Source organism: Homarus americanus, unplaced genomic scaffold (genome assembly GCF_018991925.1).
Source record: "Homarus americanus isolate GMGI-L3 unplaced genomic scaffold, GMGI_Hamer_2.0 scaffold4896, whole genome shotgun sequence".
Lineage (NCBI taxonomy): Eukaryota > Metazoa > Arthropoda > Malacostraca > Decapoda > Nephropidae > Homarus > Homarus americanus.
Genome location: NW_024749657.1, coordinates 5,811,015 through 5,833,447, shown reverse-complemented (window position 1 = coordinate 5,833,447; position 22,433 = coordinate 5,811,015). Strand labels below are relative to the sequence as shown.

The 22,433-nt window shown below is 39.9% G+C and overlaps 2 protein-coding genes across 6 annotated transcripts in view; one reads left to right on the top strand and one right to left on the bottom strand.

Annotated features, from left to right (window-relative positions):
* LOC121853585 (erythroid transcription factor-like) overlaps positions 1 to 22,433 on the bottom strand; it is a 56,783-nt gene that overhangs the window by 23,499 nt on the left and 10,851 nt on the right. For all 5 annotated transcript variants that reach the window (XM_042347810.1, XM_042347807.1, XM_042347808.1 and 2 more), the window contains exons 2-3: positions 11,599 to 12,195; positions 9,063 to 9,160 (exon numbers count right to left, since the gene is read on the bottom strand). In XM_042347810.1, coding sequence (XP_042203744.1) covers positions 9,063 to 9,160; positions 11,599 to 12,174 — 674 coding nt within the window. In that variant the 5' untranslated portion in view covers positions 12,175 to 12,195. The remainder of the gene's footprint in view (positions 1 to 9,062; positions 9,161 to 11,598; positions 12,196 to 22,433) is intronic.
* LOC121853587 (general transcription factor 3C polypeptide 5-like) overlaps positions 1,773 to 22,433 on the top strand; it is a 59,712-nt gene continuing 39,051 nt past the window's right edge. Inside the window, exon 1 of the mRNA XM_042347814.1 lies at positions 1,773 to 1,833. The gene's annotated coding sequence lies outside the window, so the exon portion shown is untranslated. The remainder of the gene's footprint in view (positions 1,834 to 22,433) is intronic.

Below are 22,433 nucleotides of genomic sequence, written 5' to 3'. Positions count from 1 at the left end.
TTGAGCACCCAGGACAACACCGACACATTACTGCCTCAGGTAGTAGGCAGCCACCAAACAGGGAGGTACTACCACCTGGGAAGATATTGGAAGCATAATGTGTTGTCTAATGGTAGACCCTGCTGCCATATGGCATCCCGAAAATTGTCATCAAGTCCCAGGTTGCTGATCTAACTTTCTGCCTCATTTATACGCAGTTGCAGGGTCTCAATTGTTTCGCTTACTTAGACAACACAACATACATACTGTACAGTATATCGTTCTCACTCTTGATTTATTTTTTCGTTTTTGTATTTATTTATGGTTATTATTATTATTTTATTTATTTTTATTAATTTGCTATTAATGTTATCCATTGTTGTTTATTATTATTTCGCCCCCCAGGCCCTGATGTGGGTCAGTGAACCTGTGCCCTGGTGGGCTAACCTCTTAAAAAAAAAAAATGTACTAGGCAATCCAACCAACATCCCGGCCGGAATAAGGACAATTCAACTGGTGTCAACATTTGAATTTCCCCCGAATGTCATCACCACTACATTACCACACCATCACCACATTACCACCATCACCACTCCCTCCACTCCCACCACTATCAAACTACCACCACTACCACACCACCACAGGGTTTTAAGCATACGACACAACCCAAGACTCAGAGCTCCTACAACGCAAGACTCAGAGCTCTAACAACATAAGACTCAGAGCTCAACACAAGACTCAGAGCTCCAACATAGGGATATAGTATTCAAAGGAAATGGTCAAAGCTTTCCTCAGGCTTACTCGCCCGTTCTAATCTCAACCAGCCGATAGTTACGTTTCCTGGAGTGTAATTCAAAGCCTCTATCTTTATTTGTTCTTTTCTTTTCTTTCTTCAGATAACTAATGGTTATGTCGGTGTCTGGTGGTGGTGGTGGAGACGTCTATTTTTAAGTTATATCTAGGGATGAAGATTGTAGCTGCGTTTCTTGATTTTTTTTTTTTCGACTTTGTCTCTCTCTCTCTCTCTCTCTCTCTCTCTCTCAATGGTTCTTATGGAGAAGAGTTCATACATATTCTTCCGCCAAAGTAAATAATATAACGCTGGAACCTTTTTAGACTTTAATCTTTTGTGTCACATCTTCTGCTTCTCGGTTATATACCAGTTAAAAGGCTATATATTAACTTAAGTACCTTTAGGGATCTATTTGTCGTAAGTGAGTCAGTTATATACATTCTCACATCTCTAACACATAAAGTTAAGACTTGGTGGGATGTTGTCCAGACGATGATCAACATACCAAACTGTCAACAAAATTATGGTTTATTTATTTTAACTGAACATCTGGTGTGTGAGTATGTGTCTGTGTGTATGTCTTTGTGTGTATGTGTATGTATGTCTGTGTGTGTGCTTGTTGCTGTTAATGTTTGTGCGTGAGAAAGTATGTGTGTGTGTGTGTGTGTGTGTGTGTGTGTACAAGGGACATGGCCTCACACCGAATCATACACCACAAAAATACACACACATATATTATCACCTTAACAAACACTCAAGTTAATATTAAACAAGGATAAGAATATTAGTCTAAGTTAATATAGTTCCAATGCAATTTCTTTTCCATTCTGGTTGCCATTTCTTTACCAAAAGCTTTTAAGTGAGCCAAATGGATGTAATTTTCATAAGGGATAAATAATTCATTGATAGTCTAGGCCCAGAAGAAACCCTAAGGTGATGTTGGAAGACGCGAAACACTTTCCAGTCTTGGCTAACATTTTAATTTACGATCTCGTCCACAGATGGCGCTGGCGTCGGTGTGAAGGTTATGTTACCAGTCAATGTCATCATGCTGCTCTAAGGTATCTAATTCTCATACATCTTCTGAAGTCAAATTGTTTTATAATTTTACTTAACAATAAATGATCTGATCCTTCTTGGCAAAACGTGGAACTGATTATTAATACGTCATCTGTTTTATAACATTCATATTCCTTATAAAACCAAACTTAGAGCACCAAACCTTATTATTCATGAACTCTTGTCTCCAGATCATTTATTCTAAGTATTATAAATATATAAAAAGTACCCATGGCTTGCTGGCCCATGACTAGACATGTTTGAGGCGATTTTTGTCTCTCAGAGTCAAGGTTACCCCTGCTGCTCTTGCTAGTCCAGTACTTATCACAATACTTTCCTCTTGATATGTTCCGTCAAGTTAATCTATTAATTGAATGTCACGCAACATCCAGCATTAAGCCATAATCTCACTAGATATTAAGAGTTAGAGGAACTTAAGAAGCAGATATCGTACGTGCAGTCAACGATTCTCAGATCACAGTCAACGATAACTTAGATCACTTCAGATAACTTTCCGTGATAATTTTTATGACAACTTGAGGGTGTCTGGACGCAAGGGAAGTTATCGTCTCCACTTTAGCCACCTACACGAGGCTTCACACTCACCTCCTGTACGGTCTTGGAAGCCTAGTGAATTGAGAAGTTGCAGGTAGGACTAGACGAAGCTCGATCGAAGGCCAGACAGTAAGCAGTTAACAGTGGAGTGGGGGGTAAGGCAGGCGGTCATCTTACTAATCACTGGAGCCTATAGCGATGCGTTGGACTTTATCATTAATAACCTGATAACAAGATAACGTTCGATAAACACCCAGATAAACACAGTGTGGCTGTTCCTCAATCTAGTAGTTAGTTGCGTTTTATTTCGTTCAAAAAAGTACAGACACCACGTTGAAAACATTTCTCAGGGGGGGTTTAAAAGTCACAATTGAGCGTTGAATTATGATACATACACACACACACACACACTGCATGGGAATTTATTTAGATTATATTCAGATAAATGTCCCAAGGCAATAGAGGCGATATTTTTACACGCACAGTAATCCTTGGAAAGAGTAAATAATTTTAAATGTACTGATACTGACGGGAGTGGGGGGTGTTCGAATCTCTACAACCAACAGAATCATTATCGAAATATTAGCAGTGAATAGAATCAAATTCCTCAGGTGTGTTTATATGTTATGTTGGTTACTCTTATAACCACTGGTCTTGTAACTACACTAAACAACGGGTCTGTTACTGTTACACTTCAACTGGGACAAACAGAAGCAACAGTTACCTGGACTTGTGTTAATTTAACCTAATAGAAAAGTTTTGTTATGAGTGAAAAATAGATTGATAGACGCAAGGGTAAAATAGATTGATAGACGCAAGGGTAAAATAGATTGATAGACGCAAGGGTAAAATAGATTGATAGACGCAAGGGTAAAATAGATTGATAGACGCAAGGGTAAAATAGATTGATAGACGCAAGGGTAAAATAGATTGATAGACGCAAGGGTAAAATAGATTGATAGACACAAGGGTAAAATAGACTGATGGACGCAAAGGTAAAATAGACTGATGGACGCAAAGGTAAAATAGATTGATCGACGCAAGGGTAAAATAGATTGATCGACGCAAGGGTAAAATAGATTGATAGACACAAGGGTAAAATAGACTGATGGACGCAAGAGTAAAATAGACTGATGGACGCAAGAGTAAAATAGACTGATAGACACAAAGGTAAAATAGATTGATAGACGCAGATACCAAATTATAGATAAAGCAAACAACAACAACAACAATAACAACAACTCCACAACTAGGAAGGAGATAATTTTAACATTAGTATCTGTTGTTGAAAAGTCTTGGACATTATTTTTTTAACATTGGCTTATCATCAACAGTTACCAGATGCTTTAGTTAACAGTGAAAAAAGACAAAACAGAAATTAACATTATAACATCAACAGCAAGAGATAATAATTATGTAACATTTATATCAACATTAACAAGAGGTAGTGACACGTGAAAGAGAGAGCGAGTGAGAGATAGATCATGAATTAACAGCTAGTGGTCAATTTGTTGGTCAGTTTCTTATCTGGTAACACAGGAGGGTGGTGCAGGGCTGACAACTTTAACGAGTCAACCCCCTCTGTTCAAGTGCACAGGTTGGTATCCCTGATAATTTTTTTTCTCCCCAAGATGACCTCAGATTCGATTCGCATTTTTTTTACTTATTCCTTCAATGTTATTTTCAATCTCAGTGACATTGTGAAAAATCTTGTTAAAATTACACCAAGGTATTTTATTTTATTATTCTAAGTGAGGAGTGACATCCTGTTGATACGTACGAGTAAGTTATCACTGGGGAAAAAAAATATTATATTAAAATTTAACGACAGGAAAATAATGTTCTCTCTCGGACACAGGTTAGTACAGGCCAGGACACATACTCTAGGACACATGGAAGGTTAGTACAGGCCAGGACACATACTCTAGGACACATGGAAGGTTAGTACAGGCCAGGACACATACTCTAAGACACATGGAAGGTTAGTACAGGCCAGGATACATACTCTAGGACACATGGAAGGTTAGTACAGGCCAGGACACATACTCTAGGACACATGGAAGGTTAGTACAGGCCAGGACACATACTCTAGGACACATGGAAGGTTAGTACAGGCCAGGACACATACTCTAAGACACATGGAAGGTTAGTACAGGCCAGGACACATACTCTAGGACACATGGAAGGTTAGTACAGGCCCGAACACATACTCTAGGACACATATATCAGGACATGGCACCTTATCCTAGCAGTTGCAGAACACGACGCCCTCTTCACTGGCCTTCCTCTACCCAGCTGTCCATTTGCTTTTCTCTCTATCCATCTATCAATCTATCTATCCACCCATCTATTGATCTATCTGAATGATCACCTCTATCTATCTGTCTGTCTAAATCTATCTATCTATCGATTTAGTTATCTATCTATTTGAATGACTACACATATATGTATAAATATCTATCTATCTATCTATCTATCTATCTATCTATCTATCGGTCTATCTATCTATCTATCTATCTATCTATCTATCTATCTATCTGTCTAGTGCTTAAACTAACTTACTTAATCTAACCTAAACTAACATGCCTTTCTCCTAACCTAACTTCTTCTTAGAGACCGCTTAACGTGGATTTGTCCAACGAGGAAAGAAAGAAAGGTTTGTGAAGCTAAAAACAGTTTAACGAGACATACAGACTGTTTAACGAGACATACAGACTGTTAAACGAGAGATAGACTGTTTAACGAGACATACAGACTGTTTAACGAGACATACAGACTGTTTAACGAGACATACAGACTGTTAAACGAGAGATAGACTGTTTAACGAGACATACAGACTGTTTAACGAGACATACAGACTGTTTAACGAGACATACAGACTGTTTAACGAGACATACAGACTGTTTAACGAGAGATAGACTGTTTAACGAGACATACAGACTGTTTAAGGAGAGATAGACTGTTTAACGAGACATACAGACAGTTTAACGAGGATGTTAGGGCGTCAGGTGAGCAGCAGTGTTATCTGTTGTAATCTTAGCTACCTTGATTTTGAGTGATAACCGTAGATAACAGTTAACCTCATTAGACGGGCACCCTAAGGTACTGTGTCATCGGTAGTCCTTAATTAACTAACATTCACCAATCAAAATTTACATATAACCGTTAAAACCGTTAAAATCGTTAGGAAATCGTTATGTGAGGGGATAATTTGAATTTGAATTGAAGTTTGAATTCGAATTTACTTAACTGACAAGGTATTTTTTTTTTAATTTTAGGATTTTTTTTTTCTTTGTTACTATTTTCAGTTAAAATCATAAAGACAAAAACTCAATCCAACGCACTCACATCAACGCACTCAATCCCAACGCACTCAATCCAACGCACTCAATCCCCACGCACTTACATCAACGCACTCAATCCAAAGGTCAAAATAACTAGTACAGTATACATTTTTTTTCTTTAGTCATTTATTTTCCTTAGTATGTTTTTATCTTCCAGTATCGCTCATCCGTTGAATTACAAATACATTTTTTTGTTTGTCATAATTTTTATCCTTGGTGTTTCGTTTTCTTGTCATATAACATCATTTAAGATAACTTTATGGTTGTTATTGTTGTTATTGTCATTGGGTGTTATTTATATTAACAATAATAATAACCAAAAAATATCTAACCAGTTTTCTTGTGATTTTGGTGGTTTCTCTAGCCTAAAAAAATAAAAAATATTTAATGATGTTTGTGATTGAAGTCTGGTTGTGATTGCAGAGGGATTGGTTATTGGTTGTTAAAAATTAAGGCAAATATCTTACTAGCGCAGCAGAGGATATTTGTCCCAGTTGGGTATCATGCCACCAATCTATCTGTCTATCTATCTATCTATCTACAGTATCTATCTATCTATCTATCTATCTATCTTATCACATCTACACTACTTAAATCTTCTTCATTCACATAAGTACATTCGTTCGCGAGTGCCTTTGGATGTGTACCAAGGCTCATACTCAAACATCCACACACACACACACACACACACACACACACACACACACACACACACACACATCATCATCATCATCCTCGATACCGCCATTTTCTGCCACCTGAGATCCCTCGTCCACTAATTACTATTCGACCCAACAACTTGATCCAGTTCATAACACGATGTACTGAACACTATACAAGAACAGTTCCACTCCATCCATTGTGTTCACTCCTTGTTGTTATGTGTACTGAGAACTTTTGTTATGTACTGTATAGGCCACTGTGTTATTAGTATATTATCTGTTATAATTTTAATGAATCGTTTATTATCAGTTAACCATTATACCAACACGTACACAGACAAACATATATACCTTCACACACACACACACACACACACACACACACACACACTTCACGCACATTTCCTTTCAGCTAATCGCTTTACAGTTGATCTTCCCACAACACGACCCTCAAGGCGCAACCACATACTCTTATCCACTTCTTCACCCCTCCTCCTCTTCCTCCTGTTTCATTCCTCTTCTTATCCATCTTGTCTTCCACGTTCGTTCTACCGAGGCTCGCGTCTTCCAAACCATTTCTCTCCATCTTGTCGGAAGGATGTTGGTATCGCGGACCAGATAGAAGAGATAGACACGGCGATAGAAATGAATGATGCCAGCGATAAACCGAGAGAACAACGTTTGTGAGAATGATTATGGCCATCGAGACAGTAAAGTTTGGAGATACTAAGAGCGATACAGACAATTGACGCTCGATATGTTATCCCGTAGGAGATTAGGAGTGGGTTTAAAGACTGGATTTAAGGGAATCGAGGCGTTATTTGTGGTGCTGGAGGTGTTGGGAGAAGAGTCGTGTCGTTTAGTGTTCTTTTGAGGTTTTGTTTATATCCTAACACGGAGGAAAATGCTGTTTTGGGGGGATTTCTTTCTTTTGTCGGAAATGTTGACATAAGAGATAATTCTGAGTGTTGTTGATAATTTCTTCATTATAAAAAGACAGAAACGAACAAAACAGCGCGCCAAGGTTGAGAAGTGAGACCGAGACAGAGATTGAAAAGAAATGCGATAAACAAATTGATTTAAAGATTGACGAAGCCTTTGAAGAAAATGGTTGAAGTAATTAATAAATCGAAGATAAATTATCACAGTTAACTTGAGCATGGACTAGTTTCTCAATTCCAAAAACTGAAAAGTAAAACAAACCAGGATTTATTTTTACCCAAACGAAGAAAGTAACAGAGAGACAAGTGACGAGCGAGAAGCGCAAGCCAACACTGACTCTCCATACCTTCAGTCTTAAGAACATAAGAATGGAGGAAACTGCAGCGGGCCTTTTGTCCCATACTGGGCAGTCCCGTTTACACCCAACCCCTATCGCTCATATATCCATCAACACACCACAAGTACACAACCTCATGTAAAAAGTATAAACTACTGGTTTATGCAATCGAAGATCTTCTAAACATATAAAAAAAATACTAAAATGAAATATCCTCTACATGAAAACGTGGAGACGCAAGTAGGAAAGTCTTCAAGGACTGGCCGCCGTACCTTGTATTTGCTTTGCCGGTGAAACCCATTCACGCGTTACCACAGTCGGCTTCTCGCGTAGTAATATCCGCTACCCGCCTTTAGAACGCAATGGAGCCTGGGAGACAGCGCGAATTAAATGAGAAAAACCCGAATCAGCTCCCATCCCCCATTGGCACAGGGAAGGCAGAGGTGATGGGGGTGATAGGTCTACGCCCCAGTAGCCGGTGTACAGTACGTAGTATATAGGTTCTTGGGGCATAAGAGATCATATACCTTCTCGTAGGATCTTTTATGCCCACTGACTATAGACTCCCGATCGCCTCATCAAGCTTGAACATAAAAGTGTGTGAAATATTACTGTGATTACATTGCCACTGAGGCGCTGTTCTTAATACACATATCAGTATTGAGTCTCTCCTATAGGAACGTGCCACTTCTTTCTTCATGACTGCTCTTATGGCCGCTAGTCTTATATCTACACCAAACACACAACGGGTTTATTTTATCTCTGCTAGTCGAAGCTTCTACACTTATAAACAGTATGGACATGATTGGGGAATTATTTGCGTCTTTTTTGTGTACTTGTTACAGATGTATATGGCATTACCACAAGAATAAAGTTAGCGGTTGTATATCTGACTCTCTGCCGCTTACTGTCGATATGAATCAAACAGGGAGATTAAGTGTAAAGAACGCGCAGAAGACTCATAGATGAAGTAAATAACCTTGATGGCGTATAGAACCTAAACAAAAGTTGCGGTTCTAGAGTAAGAATTATGAGAACCTAAACACAAGTTGCGGTTCTAGAGTAAGAATTATGAGAACCTAAACACAAGTTGCGGTTCTTTCCCATAACTCAGTAATGTATCGTTCTTCAGCCGTTGAACACCAAAAAAAATGTTATTCGTTGAACACTTTCATAATAAAAAAGGACGTTATTGATACATACCTGTGGATGAACATTGAACAGATAACATTTCAGAAAGAACACTATTAATATGAACACCTGTAGATGAACACCCATAGATGACATACACGTATGACCACACACACACACACAGATGAACACTCAACAAACACTGAACAAAAACTCATAAATGAACACTTGATGAACACTGAACACTCAAGGGTACTCACTTGGCAGCCTCGTAGTGCAAATCCATGTTAAACATCTCGAGGGGCTGGGGTGGGCGCCCCCCTGAGAACCCTTCACGGTCCAGCTCCGGGGAGTACACCTGCGGGAGGAGGGAGAGTGACGGGTGAGTGACGGAGAAGGGAAGAATTGACGGTGAGTGACGGAGAAGTGACGGGTTAGTGACGGAGAAGAAGAGAAAAGGTGACGGGTGAAAGACGGAGAAGAGAAGTAACGGGTGAGTGACGAAGAAGAGAAGAATTGACGGGTGAGTGACGGAGAAGAAGAGAAAAGGTGATGGGTGAGTGACGAAGAAGAGAAAAGGTGACAGGTGAGTGACGGAGAAGAGAAAAATTGACGGGTAAGTGACGGAGAAGAGAAAATTTGATGGGTAAATGACGTAGAAGACAAGAAGTGACGGGTGAGTGACGGAGACGAGAAAGAAAAAGTGACGGGGGGGGAAGAATAAATGACAGAAATGTGACGGAGAAGTGACGGTTTAGTTACGGATCATTTACTGAACAGTGACGGGGAAGAGGTAAAAAGTTACTCGTTACTTGATTGTTCCATTGATGTGCTCCGTAAGTGTCTATTAAATGCGTTACTTAAGTGTCTATTGATGTGTTACTTAAGTGTCTATGAAATACGTTACTTAAGTGTCTATTGATGTGTTACTTAAGTGTCTATTAAATACGTTACTTAAGTGTCTATTGATGTGTTACTTAAGTGTCTATTAAATACGTTACTTAAGTGTCTATTGATGTGTTACTTAAGTGTCTATTAAATACGTTACTTAAGTGTCTATTGATGTGTTACTTAAGTGTCTATTAAATGTGTTGCTTAAGTGTCTATTAAATGCGTTACTTAAGTGTCTAATAAATGCGTTACTTAAGTGTCTAGTAATGCGTTAATTAAGTGTCTTATGATGTGTTACTTAGGAGTCTATTGATTTGTTACTTATGTGTAACTTAAGTTTTCTAAATTTGGATCACATAAAGTTACTTGGAAACGCTGCTGGAGTACCTGTCTCAAGTGTGTGTGTGTGTGTGTGTGTATGTGTGTGTGTGTGTGTGTGTGTGTGTGTGTGTGTGTTTATCTCTTGCAGGTAATCTAACGCAAACAACCAACAAGGAGGAGAGGGGGGTGGGCGGGGGGGGGTAGAGGGAGGTGGAGAAAATCATCGTAACACTTATTCAGCATTTTCCTTAAACTCTCTACCACAATCACCATCTATAATCACCATCATCACTATCACTTAACTACACTATGGCACCTAATATTAACCCCCCTTGGTCACAGTCGCCATTACATATGATGTTATGACCTCTATGATCACCATCACTACTACTATAACACACTATGGTCACTATCACTACCGCACCATAACACACCACAGGTACCATCATCCCACCACAACACACCATCACTATCACCATTAATGTCCACCACACAAGCAACTCTCGTCTCTATTAACCATTCAGCATTATACCTCTGTCGTCCTGAACACCGGAGAGAGAGAGATCGCTTCACGTTCTTTCACTGTTGTCGGAGGAAATCTAAAAACAAACACCCTGTTACTAGTTACCGTCCTAAGATTAACAGTCGCTTCACTATCGATCTAATAATAAAAAAGATAAGTGGTTTCTATCCACTGTTCATAAACTAGACTGCGTTGACTCGTCGTTAGGGAGGAGTTGTTGTCGTTGCATTAAACAGAATTGAGAGGTAAAGCGGACGACCGATCCCGATGAGGACGCGACAGGAGTGAGAGAAATGCTCGTCCCCCCTCCCCCACGACACACACACACACAGGTGGTGGTGAGGCAGCCACACAACCTTATCAACTCGCTATCACCGCCTTACACCAATACCACCAACACTTCATCATTGTGGCACTACTACCCATCACGGTGTCCAGCGCCATGCTCGCTCTGGATCCATTAATTGTCCCTGTATAAAAGGGCATTTGGGTGATGGAAGCTTCAACTGTCTGAGAAAAATGCTTTAACTATGCTCCTTTATACCCTCTATGCTCCAAAGGGTAGGGAGAGAAACTATTTGACTATCCCCCTCCTCTCCATGTTTTAGGAAATCCAAATCATCCCAATTTGTTAGAATAAATCTCTTAAGAGAAGTATTTCAAACACTCATAACACCTCCCACGGCCACTCTGTCTAGTTCCAAGTTTGAGGAAATGAAATGTGTTCAATATCTCGCAATGTTCCTGTATCTCACTTTCGCTCTCCCGGGATCCTGCTATACCACGTCACCCGAAGCTCCAGTACGCCATAAATTAATGGAACCTCAACAACTAACTGTTCTTCATATCTATCCCATACACGATAACAAGAGCACAACTCCTTAAATTCTGTGTGTTTGTGCATTTGAGTTTATGCTTAAGAACACATGTGGTTGGTTGTCATGTGTTTAAGTATATATGTATGTTGATTTGTGGTTTTATCTGTATGTATATGTAAAATGATAAAAACAGGTACTGATAACCCATGACCACAGAGAACACAACCATCGTCCTTCACGTACCTGCAGTGTGGGTGATCGTTCTCCTTCCGTGCAGTCAGACACTGAGCCAGCCTCGGATTCTGCCACGGAGTTATACCGAGTGTCCCTGTGTCGAGACCCCAGCAGGTTGTTCTTGATGATCTCACTCTCGGGGGAGGCGCGGCAGGTGGTGGAGAGGGTGGAAGAGGAAGAGTGGGGGGCGCTAAATCCCGGCCCCCCAACACTCGGAAAGAAGAAATTCGTGGAGGAATCTGATCTCCCACCGCTAACGGGGGAGACTGGGGAATATACTGGGGGTGCAGGTGGGGAGAAGAGGGGTGGGGACGCTGAGAGGTGTCCTGGGGAAAGATCGGCTGGGGAAAGGAGCTCTGGGGTGAGGGCGGGGAGGTGGTGGTGGTGCTGGGCGCTGCTGCTGGAGGTGGTGGTCCTGTTGGCCGCAGGGTCGAGGCCTGCTGAGTGGGACGTCCCTAGCGCTGGGGTGTGAGCTGTGGGCGTGGCCTCACTGACTGCCCCGCCCATCTGAGACCTCAGTCCCGCCTCCTCCCGCCCACTCGATGACGTCACAATGGCCTCCGACAGCGACATGGTGGCCAACATGGGGGTGGTGGTGGTGGTGGTCTGAGGGAGAGAGGAGAATATTGGTTAATGTGGTGATGACGGCGGTGGTGGTGGTGGTGGTGGCAATGGTACTAGTAATGGTGGTGATGATGGGGTGGTGGTAGTGGTGGTAGTGGTGGTAGTGGTGGTAGCCTGGAGATGAGAGAAAACCAATAATGAGGTTCAGTTGCTTCATACACACACACACACACACACACACACACACACACACACACACACACACACACACACACACACACACACACACACACACACACAGAACTAATCACGTGAGACAGTCATGAAGTACTGTTGCATCAGCGCTCTTCAGTCACACACACCAGCACGAGTTAGGTGAGGTTAGAACTGTATCCACTCGGCGTAAATGAGTTAAAAATATGCTAATTACATTGGAACAGATAAACATTCTTAATTAAATGTAGTTTTTTATCTCTTATTATACTGTAGTGACTATAGTGTGTGTGTGTGTGTGTGTGTGTGTGTGTGTGTGTGTGTGTGTGTGTGTGTGTGTGTGTATGCTTATAATTTTGAGTAATTTAGCTCTTATAATACAGATTAGCCGGAATCAAAAACAAACACACACACACACACACACCATCACAAACAACAACACCAAAACCGTAGTCATGCACATCAATACCGCCACCACTCCAGTGCAAGCTCCAGCAGTCACAGTGGGTGCCCATCCTCTCCAGCTGGTGCAGTCTGCCAAATTCGTGGGTGTTACCATAGACCACAAACTGGACTGGAAGGCCCATGTAAATAACACAGTCAAGGCAGCCTCGTACCATCTCTACATGCTACGACGACTTAGGTCACTTGGGACACCCACGCCAGAGCTGAGGACCATCTACAACGCCTTTATTCTCTCCATTAACTTATGCGTCACCAGCCTGATCGTCTTCTCTCAACTCCACCCAACAACGCCGGCTAGAGAAGGTACAGAAAAGGGCCTGCAGAATCATGCTCGGCGCAGAATACTCCGGCTACACCAACGCTCTCTCCACCCTGGAAATGCCATCCCTCAGTGACCTCCACCACCAAGCACTGGAAAGGTTTGGCAGCCAACTAATGCACCACCCTCGTCATCGCCACCTCCTGCCACCAGCAGCCCCCCACCCACCTCGCACAGTCCGCCACTACAACAAAATTCAGCCCATAAGAGCCCACACCAATAGATATAAGAACAGCACCATCCCATCTATTGTTAAAATAATAAACAACTGATTTATGTACTGTACAGCCCTGTAAATGTATTCAACGCATATTATATCATTATGTCTAAATCAAATGTAAGTCTGTATATTTTCAGCCACCGGCTGCAACTCTATTAATAAACCGTTTATTATTATTATTATTATTATTATTATTATTATTATTATTATTATTATTATTATTATTATTATTACACACTATCACATTTAACTATTCGGATTTAACCTGTCTGTCTGTTTGTACGTCGGTTCCACTACATCAGCATACACACATACACACATACATACACACATACATAGAGTGTTGGTGCTCAAGGATGTCTCTCAGTTAACTCAAGACTTTCCAACAGTTACAGTAAGATGGATACACCTCTCTGTTGTTGTTGTTGTTGTTGTTGTTGTGGTGTTTTTATTATTGTTTTTGTTGCTGATGTTGTTCTTATTGTTGTTGTTGTTGTTGTTATTGTTGTGTTTGTTACCTGTGGACAATAAATTACTGTGGTCAGGTGCGAGGCTTCATGTCCAGGTATATTTTTTACCTGTGATAGATACGTGTATTAAGTGGCGTTGATAACCCTGACAGGCAGCAGTGTAACCAACAGGGAAACCCAACTTTATCAAGTGTTACCAACGACAGGTAGCAGCAAGGCGTTGTATTACCGTATATTATATTAGTTTACGACCTTGTGTAATAAATAAGACCTAGTTTGTTTATACTTGTTACTTATTCAATAAATTTAACTCAAATAATTAAAATTTTACTGCTACTACTACTACTAATACTACTACTACTACTACTACTACTAATAATAATAATAATAATAATAATAATAATCTCTATTCCAGGTTAGGTTAGGTTAGGATAGGTTAGGTTAGGTTAGCGTTAGGTTAATCTTCAAGGTGAAATAAGCTGGGGTGTCTAGCCTTCAGGTAACCCGACTTATTCTTCCTCTCACTGGAGTAGAGTCTTCAGGTTGATAGGAAAAGAGGTGGACAGATGATACAGTGATGACCCAAACGACACCGTGGCAGTAGAGGTATATACAACCACTACCACCACCACCACAACAACAACCACCACCACCACAACAACCACAACAACCACCACAACCACAACCACCACAACAACAACCACCACCACCACAACAACCACAACAACAACCAAAACAACAACAACCACCACCACCACAACAACAACAACAACAACCACCACCACCACCACAACCACCACCACCACAACCACCACCACAACAACCACCACCACCACAACAACCACAACCACCACCACCACCACCACCCACCACCCACCACAACCACCACAACAACAACCACCACCACCACAACAACAACCACCACAACAACAACAACCACCACCACCACAACAACAACCACAACAACAACCACCACAACAACAACAACCACCACCACCACCACAACAACCACCACAACAACAACAACCACCACCACCACCACCACAACAACCATCACCATCATCAGCACCACCCGACACCACAACAACAATAATATAATCACCACCACCACAACAGCCACCACAACCACCAGCCGCCCCTGAGGTAAGTGTGGGTCATAAGGTCAGTAGAGCTGCAAGACCCACTAGAGGGAGGATCTACGCCCTCTTGTGTTTGTCAGGGAACAACTTCCTTCTCGGGGCCAAGGACTCCACACCGTCTTCACTTTCCTTCCTCCCTCCTTCCTGGTTCCTGAATGACTCCTGACCTCCTGCCCAAGTCTCGGTGTTGTGGTACTCCTTCAGGAAGTCAAGGAAGGAGAAAGTATAGGTTCCAATCTCCCCAATGGCTCGGTTAGGCTAGGTTATTTTAGGTTAGGTTAGGTTACCCTTATGGTGAATTAAGCTACGATGGCTAATGTTCAAGTAATTCTTTTTTTTTAATTAGGGATGAGAGAACACCTTTGAATCCTTCCTTTTTATCCGCGACAAAACCTAACCTAACCTAACCTAACCCAAGTAACATTAGGGTATTTAATCATTGGGTGAAATAAGCTGGAGTATCTAATCTTAGAAACCTTCCATATCAAGATAGGTTAAAGAAACTAAACTTGCATTCCCTAGAAAGACGAAGAGTGCGGGGAGATATGATAGAAGTATTCAAGTGGGTGAAAGGAATCAATAAAGGGGATATAGATAAAGTTCTTATAATATCCGAGCAGAATAGGACTCGTAGCAACGGATTCAAGTTGGATAAGTTTAGGTTTAGGAGGGAGATAGGAAGGAACTGGTTCACAAATAGGGTGGTGGACGAGTGGAACAAGCTTAGCAACTTTGTAGTAAGTGCTGGAACGCTGGAAAGTTTTAATAGGAGGCTAGATAGATTCATGGATGATAGAGAGTGGTAGTAACTCTCGACAGGAGCTGCCATGCACAAGCCAACCGGCCTATTGCAGACTCCTTATGTTCTTATATGATCTGGAAAATATTGTCCATATGAACCTAAAATAACAATGATAATAAGGTACAATTCTGGATATTTTTTGGTTTGTTTTTGTTTTTTCTTAATTAAATAGCGGGGCACCTCTAGTCGACCCTGTTGCTGAATGTTGAATGTTGTTAATGGTATTTGAGTGTAGTAGCCGCCATGTTGTACTTCTCTATACTAAAACATTAATCATCAACATCACAAAACATTTCTTATGGTTACTGTGGTATGTGGAACGCGCTTCTTTTGTTTTTACATTACTAACGAAGTGCTGACGTCAGAGGTAGGAGTTGACTACGTTATAGGAGAAGGACATTGCTTTGTGCCCCTCCATTTCCTTCTCCCCCCTTCACCTCCTCACCCCCCTCTTCCTTCCCCCTTCTTCCTCATGTCTTCATTTCCGCCATATCGTCAACTCAAAACAAGATGGATGACGTCAGTTCTCTCTCTCTCTCTTTCTCTCTCTCTCTCTCTCTCTCTGATGCATGACGCTTCGCCTTCTAGAATGAAAATGGTAAGTTACCTGATTTTCCTCTCATGGCTTGTTCATTGTGCACCCTTCTTCATCAATATCATCAATAATGTAGAAATTAGTACAAAAAACTTGAAGTACAAATAAGATCAGGACCTGAGCCTTTGCGATTAACTAATGTACAAGTTATCTATAGTGTACAAGCTACCTCTGATAGTGTGTAAAAGCAATTTAGTGTACCGTGGCTAATGCTATAAGGTTGTGCGTATTTACTGTACCATAATAATATAAGGTTAGGTTATTAGGTACCTAATCTCTCACTTGATATCTAGTCAATACGTTTGTCACTATTAATGGCTGTTTGTCACTATAAAAATACGTTTGTCACTATTAAATACGTTTGTCAATATTAACACAGTTTGTCACTATTAATACGTTTGTCACTATTAATACGTTTGTCACCATAATACGTTTGTCACTATTAATACGTTTGTCACTATAAAATACGTTTGTCACTATTAAATACGTTTGTCATTATTAAATACGTTTGTCACTATTAATACGTTTGTCACTATTAATACGTTTGTCACTATTAAATACGTTTGTCACTATTAAATACGTTTGTCACTATTAATACGTTTGTCACTATAAAATACGTTTGTCACTATTAAATACGTTTGTCATTATTAAATACGTTTGTCACTATTAATACGTTTGTCACTATTAATACGTTTGTCACTATTAAATACGTTTGTCACTATTAAATACGTTTGTCACTATTAATACGTTTGTCACTATAAAATACGTTTGTCACTATTAAATACGTTTGTCATTATTAAATACGTTTGTCACTATTAATACGTTTGTCACTATTAATACGTTTGTCACTATTAAATACGTTTGTCACTATTAAATACGTTTGTCACTATTAATACGTTTGTCACTATAAAATACGTTTGTCACTATTAAATACGTTTGTCATTATTAAATACGTTTGTCACTATTAATACGTTTGTCACTATTAATACGTTTGTCACTATTAAATACGTTTGTCACTATTAAATACGTTTGTCACCCCTCAAGACCAACACAGGTGGAGCATTTTCCCTCAATTCTCTACAAACAGGAAATGTAGACATACATATTTTTTTCTGAGAATTGTGAAGCTGATGCCGTAGTTTGTTTTTGCCAGTAACAACTCTGAGGAAACTACGTCTTTTCATGAGGAAACTACGTCTTTTCTCTCCCCACAGCAACCACCCTCACTATCTGTCGCTAAACATATTATGTACTGTTCTTATGATAAACTGCATACACATTATCAAGTATCTAATCAGGTAATTTTAATAAGTAATAAAATGTACATATAGTCATAATTCAACTAATATCACAAATATAAATCCCAACAAATTTATAAAACAGATCTTTTTTTTTTTCATTAAATTCACTGACACCTAACACAGTATATATACAGTACGTCCCTTACCTTAATTTATCTTTTAAAAAACAATAATAAAATAATAAAAAATTTCTTCAACAATCTGTCATCACTTACAATATCTGTACACGTGTTATTAGTCTTTTACATCTTATTGACGCAATAGGTTGTAACAGAGGACGTTTAATATGACGTAACGACACTAGATGACGTTTCTAGTCAGGTCTGTATCCTCTAGTACACCAGCATCCTGCATCAAGGTCGATTGAAACACGTGATGTAATTTCTAGTGGCCAGATTTCACGAACTAAACCAAACCTAACTTAAATAAACCTAATCTAGTTAAACTTAACCTTAACTTGATCAAATTTTACCTTTACCTGATCAGAATTTACCTTAACCTGTCCAAACTTTACTTTAACCTGTCCAAAATTTACCGTAACCTGTCCAAACAGTACCCTAACCTGTCCAAATTTTACCTTAAGCTGTCCAAACTTAACTTTAACCTGTCCAAACTTACACTAACTATACTCCTGACTTATTCTTAACCATACCTGACTTAAGAGGGCTAATAAAGCTTGGGTGAATCAGTGAAAATGTGTGTTCCTCCATAAGCCTGACTGTCCGCTAATGGTAGAGCGGCTACAGCAAACTACAAAGTCCTACAAAGTCATTCGATGGACAAGGAAGCAATATGGCCAACGCTACACTCTTCAGATTAAACTGATGCTAACTAATCAACTCGAGGACGGGAGGTGAGCGTTGTATCCACTAACCTCCGTACGCCTTGACTCGCGTAATTTTTAATCAAAATCATGTCACTTTCATCAAAATCACGTTACTTTCATCAAAATCACGTCGTCACCATTTCCAACTAACCCCAACATGGCTGACGGGCTCTCCCTAACCTCTTATTCTCAGTCGATAAATAGATAAATGGATTTATCTTATCAACTACAAATTATTATGTAAATTCGTTAAACAATAATTTTCTTCTTAACGTAAAATACTTTTTGAAAACTTACTACGATAATAATGTTTATTTGCAAAGTCCTCGTTGAAAATATTGATTACACACTACGAACATCAATACGACAACATCCTGAGTCTTCGAGATATTAGTTAGTTATTTTTACCGCCATTCTTGAGCATATCAACGTTCTATTGTTTTATCTGCGTTACCTCAGAACTCATATACATTGCTATTGAAACTTATCAACAATGATTTTTAACATTTGGAATTTCTGCTTGTTATTTGTGTATGTTTGTGTGTTCATACTACAAATAATTACAAGTTTGCAGTCAATCGGTACCCAAGTCCGCAGTCATTCAATCGGTGGCCAAGTCCGCAGGCAGTCAATCGGTGGCCAAGTCCGCAGTCATTCAATCGGTGGCCAAGTCCGCAGTCATTCAATCGGAAGCCAATCGGTAACTCTAATAAATCAATCTTGCTGATGGAAGTATGAAAGATATTATATAACTTTAAGTGTTTAGCATTTATTATCCTCTGTTCACACCAAACCAACCATGAGAGAGAGGAGGTGAAGCTGGCAGCCTCTCTGTCGTCACACACACACACACACACGCCACAGTCGTTCTTATCACAGAGAAGAGGAAGTCAAAGAAATGTTTTTATGTTCATTATTCCGTCGTCAGGAAACTGTTTCGAAATACGTACACATTGGTTCGTAAATTTTCTGGAGTGAAAGATTTTATGTGTTAGTTACATACTTTAACCAAATTGAAGACTGTTTATCCTTGTGGGGCCTTTTTGACGATATTAGTGTGGTTGATATAATTACAGGTGTGTGTTTGTTATGTGTATGGAATTGTTGGTAGATTTTAAGTGTGTTTTTTTATCAATGATCATGTTTTTCAACCCTCTTTGCTTTTCCATTTGAATATTGTTAACATGTTGGTGTGATGTAATTATTTTATTATTTCATTAAATTTATTCATCAACATTTATTTTCACAATGATAATTATATATATAAAAAAATCGACTAAAAACAAAAGTCAAAATCTGCCAACTAACAATCAAGAGGAAAATAAGTGCTCTCCATCTGGCAACAGTGATGAGTGCCAGTTACTTCGACTTAATTAAACCTACGACAGAGTCCCTCATGTAGGAATAACATGGAGAGTAGAGGCACGTGGCATTAAGGAGGGGTTAGGACATGGATAATAATCGAGAGAAAATAAAATCAGCATAATAGTAAAAAATTCAACTAAGGTTTAACATCAGGAGTGGTGTACCCCAAGGCTCAGTACTCGCACCCTTACTGTTTATTAAATAACATTGATATGGGCGTGGACAGCAAGATATTCTGTACACATTAGAAGACACAAAAAAAATATATGTAGAATAATTATATCCGATGAGGAGTCGGAAAAATTACAGGAAAAATTTCACAAGCTGACGGAAAAATGTTAAGTTCTTGCGGACAAATAAACCATCAGCTGAAAAACGTTGAGCCAGTGACGTACATAGAAGTCCAACTGTGAGATAAGGTTTAAGGTTGAAAAATAAACTTGTGAATGACTGGAACAAGTTACCAAACACCATCATCAACTCGAATTGTCTGGGAAGCTTCATATCTAAGTTAGTCAGATAGGTTAGGTTAGGTTAGGTTAGGTATAAGTGATACGGGTTGGGTGTAAATGGTGAGCAGAAGTTTGGGCTTGGGTTAGGTTAGGATACGTTAGGTTAGAGTAGGTCCTAACCATCTTGGCCCAAACCAAACACCTATGGCTCAAATGTCCTACATACGGTGTAAACAGAGCTGCCAAATATGATCCAAACGGACTCCTGTAGTTTCTGATGCTCTTTTGTTCATGATCCTCCGCTCTACGTTCTTCACAGATCCTCTCGCGCCATCCCCCCTCTTGGCTGTCTTTGGCGCCTTGATAACCTTACACAGGAGTTCTCAAGGAGACAAGTTGACCACATTTTCCTCCCATCACGTGTTTACAGTTACTCACCACACCACCAGCGTAGAACCTAAGTTGCACAAGACAAAAGAGTTGACATTTAAAGCGTAAATTCTCCCTCTCTCTAGTCTTTCGTCTTTTGTTTTTCTTCATATTTATTCAGTCGTTTATTGTTTTCATCTCCTCGTTCTTATACTCTACTGAATTATTATTGTTGTAAATATGTTAAAAGTTTTGACTACTTTTCACATCGATAGAGAGATAGAAATTGTGGAAGGAAGGAAAGAAATAAATACTAGAAGAGAAGAAGGAAAGATATGGCGGAAGGGGTGGAAAAGATTGTGTAAGGAAGAAGAGCTTAGTCCATTGAGAAAAATTATCATTCATGAAAATTTTAACCACTGTGATTCTCTCTCTCTGTCTCTTTCTCTCCCCCCCCCTCTCTCTCTCTCTCCCTCCCATTCACCACCCCACCCCCTCCTCACCGCCACCCCCTCCTCTCCCTCACCATCTCTCCCCCCTCACCACATCCCCTCATCATCCCCTCCTCACTTCCCCATCCTTCTCTCGTCATGGGTGAAATAGTGGGATTCCCCTCGTGAGTTGCCGGGAGGTTGTGCACTAGAGGTCAGTTACGCCACAGTATCCTGGGGGAGGGGGGAGAAAGGTAAAGAACTATATTTATTAAGTCATAAACCTATAACAATTCTATGTATATAATAACCAAATGTATATAATTTGTATAATATTGAAAAAAAATGTGTATTGAATCATTGACACAAACAAATCAAAAAATTTTAATATAAATTGTTCTCATTTAAAAGTAGAATTAAATTGTTATAGTGACAACCCCTGAATAGATGAACCTTTAATACTAACCTATATGAACCCTGAATACGATGACAACCCGAATACGATGACTTCCTTCAATACGATGAGTTAACCTAATACGATGTTAGCCTTCAATACGATGAGTTAACCCCTTTAATACGATGAGTTAGCCCTTGAATACGATGACTTAACCCCTTTAATACGATGACAGCCCTTCAATACGATGAGTTAGCCCCTTGAATACGATGACTTAGCCCCTTCAATACGATGACTAACCCTTTAATATGATGAGTTAGCCCCTTAAATACGATGAGTTAGCCCCTTGAATACGATGACTTAACCCCGCTAATACGATGACTTAGCCCCTTCAGTACAATGAGTTAACTCCTAGAATACAATAACAAGTAAAATAACGGATGTTGACCTCTGCTTAACCACTCATCTACATCGTTATAAAAAAATAAGTCCAGCCGCTGAGTTGACTATACCAGCTGGCAAAAAGGTCACGACTGTGTTGACATTTTTGATGAGCGAATGAAGGCTCGTGTTTGAGGTGATTAAACTGTCTGATTCATTAAGATTTCGACTTGGTTTTGCCTGCAGAACGCCATCCTATACATTATATCGTCTTTCTCTCAATCTCCTCTTTTTCGATCACAGAATTCTATATATCGTTAGTCTCACGTCACTTCCTCGTAAATTCTGTCAAATTTACCTTCATTATATTGAACGTACAAGACCAGGGGTTTGCTCCCAGAATGCACGGTGGTAAACAAACAATGACGTAGTGATGCTCCTAGAATGCACGGTGGTAAACAAACGATGACGTAGTGATGCCCCTAGAATGCACGGTGGTAAACAATGACGTAGTGATGCTCCTAGAATGCACGGTGGT